Genomic DNA, 5,538 nt, shown 5'->3' with positions numbered 1-5,538 from the left:
TTTGTTGTTTTTTCTCTGACCTCCGATAATGGACTAGCACTATTCAAAGAAAAGCAAGCAATTGTTCCAGAAAGTGAGTGGAGTTGGCACTTATGTTGATAATATCAGTAATTGAAATGTGTAGATAAGTGCCAGAGGACACTAGAGAAAAAAAACTTATAGTGGTGATGACAGTTGAACCCGAGGTGCGCTACCAGCCATTGAAGTTTTTATTCTCCATTGTCCTTTGGCACCGCTCTTCTGGTGTTCTTTCTTGTTATTATCGTGGAACTGTTGTCGCTACTTAAACATTTTGATAAACTCGGGGTTTTTTAAGGACTAACTAAATAATTCAGGATTATATAAGGAATTCGTCTTTGGTAGAATGGACAAAATAAAACATTCAAGAAGTCTTTCCTGTACGAAATTCACGCAGATTTCCAAACTCGGGTACCTCATTTAACGATCAAAGCAACCCCGACTACTATTGTCTTCAAAAGATCGTTTTCAAATAAAGATAGACATTGTTTTAATACCATTACCTTGAATCTTATTGGTGAAGATAATTCAGTCATAAGATATCCTAGTTGCGTTCACTCCTTGGAAAATGAACAACATTCAACAAAATCACAGACATATGGGGGATGTTTTATAGATGCTGAAATGTGAAAGAGTTCGTTTATAAATCCAAAAACATAAAGAATAAAATATTAATCCCAAATCCAACGAATATAAGGCTAATTACTCAGATTAAACCTAATTTGAAATATATACACTTCCATTCACTCATTCACTTATACTTGCGTGGAAAACATGGTAACCACGCATGATCGGTAAAATAAAAGGAAACCACAACAATAGTAATAATGATAGTATTCTTATTCTTATTCTTCTTATTCTTATTATTATTCTTATTATTATTCTTATGATTATTATTATTATTATTATTATTATTATTATTATTATTATTATTATTATTATTATTATTATTATTATTATTATTATTATTATTATTATTATTATTATTATTATTATTATTATTATTTTTTATTATCATTACTATATATTATATATTATTATTATTATTATTATTATTATTATTATTATTATTATTATTATTTATTATTATTATTATATTATTATTATTATTATTATTATTATTATTATTATTATTATTATATTATTATTATTATTTTATTATTATTATTATTATTATTATTATTATTATTATTATTATTATTATTATTATTATTATTATTATTATTATTTATTATTATATTATTATTATTATATTATTATTATTTATATATTATTTATTTTTATTATTATTATTATTATTATTATATTATATATTATTATTATTATATATTATTATTTATTATTATTATTATTATTATTATTATTTATTATTAGCACTAACGCTCGAGGGAAAATCAAATTGGTAAAGCGTTGATTGATCTCTCCATGAAATGTTGTGGTCAAGATTGGAAAGACACTGTAAGATAAACCTTAAATACAACATTGGAGAGAGATGAAACGACAGCCCCCCTTTTTTTTTAAAGTTTCGCTCACCCACACAACTTTTACTACTACAACGCTAATGGCTCATGCATCGCTTATTAACACCGCGCGCGCACACATCGCAAGCGAGCACGTACTATGAGAACCTCTTCTCTCCACTTTGTTCGACTATAAGAAGTACATCGTTCGCCGACAAAACACATTTTAAAACATTTCGACCAGAAAACATTTATGATCCATCGTCTCAAAACGGTATTATCTATGTGGGGATTGATCCGACTTTAAAAAATTGAATCTAGAAATAGATTGATGAGAAATACGTAGTTCGAGTTTGTTTTTGTTTTTTTGTTTGTTTGTTTTTTGTTTTTGTTTTTGTTTTGTTTTTTTGTTTTGTTTTGTTTTGGTAAGGGGTTGTTTTGCTTTGTTATCTTCTTGTTTTTGTTGTTGTTTCTTATTAGGTTTGTTTCTAGTTTTCAAACAAAATGAAATTAACCACAAAATTCATAATAGTAGCTATAAACGCAATTTCCGTCACTTATCTCATCCCCACATAATAAGATGGGAGACAATAGATAACATTAATTCATTATTTATTTTCACCAAGATTATCCGCAACTTGTCAAAAAGAATTCGATTTTTAAAATTGTGACTTGTGTATGGGACTTTTTAGATAAGTTGGTGGAAATCTTAAGTTGTCGTTATATCATGAAGTAAATATTTTCTGGCCAAAAGGGAAAGGATGTTTTGCCAGAAGACGACAGTCCAGTATCCTTTAGATAGCGATCTCAATCATCATCTATATTCATCTATAGTCTCTCCTGGTGCGTATTTTCTCATTACTCTTCAGTGCAAGGTGCACGATGCTTAGTTTAAAATTGTTATGGTTAAACATGATTAAGAATACAGGCTCGACTGCATTATTGTTGAAATTTCTTATCCGTTTGTGATCAATTACCATGAATGAAGAATTAACATAAGAGATCGTTATAATACTATTCTCCTCTTATTTATTTTATTAAATGGTCAATGATCGGACCATAAATGTTGTCAGAGATAAGGAAGGCTATAATAATAATATATTATTATTATTGTTGTTGTTGTTGCTTTACTGTCATTTTGTTTGAGATATTTGTAAAAATTTGTCTTGGAAAGTGGTCCATTCGACTGTTAAAATAACATTGACAAATTATTCAAAGTGTTGTTTGTTTTGTTTCTGTTCTGTGAGATTTTTATCTCAGCCTCTGGCCTATCTTTTTAAAGATGATTGCAATCTGTACAGGGCATTGCATTTCTATATACCATGGCTACAGATGGAAATATTAAAAATGCCAGACTCTATAAGTCATGCTGATTTGTGTACTGGACATTATGGGTTTCATTCATGATGAGAATTCGCCATTATCCTCAAAACGAGAGAAACGGCTACTCAGAAATGGTTGACAAAACTATGATTATGGCAATGCTCTCAAACCTTTCAGGTTATTCAGGAAAGGTTTCGCCACGGCTGTGCCCCGAGTTCCTTCTAGTGGGGTGTCATCTGATTGGGTCTTCCTTACTTGCTTAAGCCCCTGGGCGCCACATGGAGCATAGGCTGTCAATTGTCTTCCCCCATCACGCTCTGCTCTAGGCCATCTTTTCCATTTCAAATAGACCATTCTTCAGCTCTTCAGTTGTTCATCTCATCCATGTGCTTCTGGGCCTTCTCGTCTCCTCTATCCTTGCAGATTACATGTAAAGGCCTGCCGGTTGCGGTTGTTCGGTGGCTTTATTAGCGCATGCCCAATCCATCTCCATTTCCTGCGCTGAATTGCCACATTGACAGGCTCTTGCTTTGTTTTCTTACACAGTTCATCGCTGGTAATTATTTCTAGCCATTTAATTCTGTATATTTGTCACAGACAGGAATTCAGGAAGGCATGTATCTTCTAATGTAGTGCCTTGGTAATTCGCCAGGTTTCTGAACCGTATAAAAGTATAGCCTTCACACTGGAATTGAAGATGCGTAATTTTGTGTTGATGTTGATTTCTTTGGGACTCCAGACCTTCTTTAGAATGACAAAGGAAGTTATAGCCTTTTCAATGTGTGAAACAATATCATTGTCGCTACCCCCTTGTCAATCCATAACGCTGCCCAGATAAACAAAGGAGTCAACTTCCCTGACTGAAATTGGTTTACAGGATGTTGTGTTGATTTTCATAATTTCAGTTTTCTTCTGGTTTATCTTCAGTCAAACTTTTGCACAGTTAGCTTCTTGGTTTGTAGTTTTATCTTGCATCTGCTTAACGTTATGAGACGACCGTGCCAAATCGTCAGCAAAATCTAAATCATCCAAATGTTCTAATAGCGCCCACTGTATTCCATTGTTCATGTTTGTTGTGGTAGTATTTAAGATCCAATCAACGGCCAACAAGAATGGTAGAGGTGATAAGAGGCAACCTTGACGTACTCCCGTTCTGACATAGAAATGTTCTGACAGGTTGCCTGCATGGGGCAACTGAACTTGATTTATTGTGGTAAGAGTTTTTGATTATAATGGTTAGTTTGTCTGGTACACCGTAGCATTTCAGTAATTTCCACAGCACTTCTCTACCCACACTGTCGAAGGCTTTTTCGTGGTCTATGAAGTTTATATAGAGAGACGAGTTCCAGTCCAGCAATTGCTCGATTATAATTCTAAGAGAAGCTATTTGTTCTGTGCACGACCTGTTTCTGCGGAACCCTGCCTGTTGGTCCCTGAAGTGTGGGTTGATGGAATCTTTCATTCTTTCCATGATGACTCTATTTGAGTTTTTCTGGAACAGGCAGGAGCATTATACTTCTTGAGTGATTGCATTCACTTATGTTTCTTTTTTTTTTTTTGGGGGGGGGGGGGGGTTTGATGAGGATTCCCTCCTTCCATTGTTTAGGATGGTTTTCTGTTTCTATATTTCCTGAAATAGCTTGTGTAGAGGTTGACTGCTGTGTTAACATCGGCTTTGATGGTTTCAGCTGGAATTTCATCAGGGACTGCCGCTTTTCCATATTTTAGACATGTGATGGCTTTCCTTATCTCTGCGTTGGACGGTTGTTCGCAGTTTATTGAGAGCTTTTCATCAGCTGGGGAAATGGTTAGTATTGACTTGGGTTGGAAGGGGGGGGGGGCGTTTTACCAATTCTTTGAAGTGTTCTGCCTATCTATTGAGCTGATATTGAGTTGTGGGTAGACTTCCCCGTTTGTCTTTTACTGGCTGGTTTATCTGTATCAATTTGCCTGTTAGTTTTTTTGGTTATCATATAAAGGTCTTTCATATTTCGATGACTTACAGCTTCTTCTGCTTGTCTGGCGAGTTGAGCTGCAAAATCTCTTTTGTCTTTTCGGACACTCTTTTTAACTTATTTATCTGCAATTGTATAGTCGTCTTGCCTCTGTGTTCTTGCTCTTGTCCGACTGCTATTCAATGCAGCTTTCTTTTTCTTCCTCTCTTCAATATTTTTCAGAAATATATCAGAAATCCATTCTTTGTTATTTCTTTTTTCATGTCATTCCATGACTGTCTATGTCTAAGTAAGTTCCGAACAGGGTATTTCAATTCAATAACTTCATTAAGGTAATTTGGAGCAGATCCATGGAGGCACTTAAAAACCAATACTTTGTAGTAAATCCTACAGACAGTGCAGCTCTAAAAGAAGAGAGGTAGCTTTATGCTACTTCTTTTTTCCTAACACTAATCTAGCTGCATTGTTCTGAATGACTTGCAATGTTTTTACTTTTTTATTTGATATACCGGACAAAATTTATTGAAGTAGTCAACTTTCGAAAATATTAATGAAGATAATAATTAGTTGTTTGGTTTTTTTTTGCATGTTTCTTTTGATATAAATTTTCGAATGTTACTAATTTTCTTTAATTCAAATAATAGCTCCTTTTTAGAGAACTGACCTGGCATCACATTGTAAGATCACTGTCAAGCAACATTCCAAGATTTTTTACCTGTTCAACGAAATTTATAGAGCACCCATTTACATTTACTTCCCCTTCACACGCTTTTTCCTTCATT

General features: G+C 33.5%; 2 protein-coding genes across 4 annotated transcripts in view; both read right to left on the bottom strand.

The window, feature by feature from the left end:
- Positions 1-1,572, bottom strand: part of LOC144977890 (uncharacterized) — a 65,468-nt gene extending 63,896 nt beyond the window's left edge. For 2 of the 3 annotated variants that reach the window (XM_078923299.1, XM_078923307.1), the window contains exons 1-2: positions 1,400-1,488; positions 522-637 (exon numbers count right to left, since the gene is read on the bottom strand). The gene's annotated coding sequence lies outside the window, so the exon portion shown is untranslated. Of the gene's footprint in view, positions 1-521; positions 638-1,399; positions 1,489-1,551 lie in introns of those variants that run through there. The other variant, XM_078923316.1, reaches the window with a different exon arrangement.
- Positions 1,573-3,897: 2,325 nt separating this feature from the next.
- LOC144973053 (uncharacterized) lies at positions 3,898-4,272 on the bottom strand. The gene has a single exon (XM_078915065.1). The coding sequence runs from the start codon at positions 4,270-4,272 to the stop codon at positions 3,898-3,900; it is 375 nt and encodes a 124-aa protein (XP_078771191.1).
- Positions 4,273-5,538: the final 1,266 nt, after the last annotated feature.

Source organism: Berghia stephanieae, chromosome 1 (genome assembly GCF_034508935.2).
Source record: "Berghia stephanieae isolate SIO BIC M18660-M18661 chromosome 1, UCSD_Bste_1.3, whole genome shotgun sequence".
Taxonomy (NCBI): Eukaryota; Metazoa; Mollusca; class Gastropoda; order Nudibranchia; family Aeolidiidae; genus Berghia; species Berghia stephanieae.
Note: the sequence above shows the minus strand (reverse complement) of the source record. Positions and strands in the feature narration are given on the sequence as shown.

Bases quoted from the DNA above. Each gene is read 5' to 3' on its own strand.
- LOC144973053 (XM_078915065.1), bottom strand. From the start codon at position 4,272: ATGGAAAGAATGAAAGATTCCATCAACCCACACTTCAGGGACCAACAG.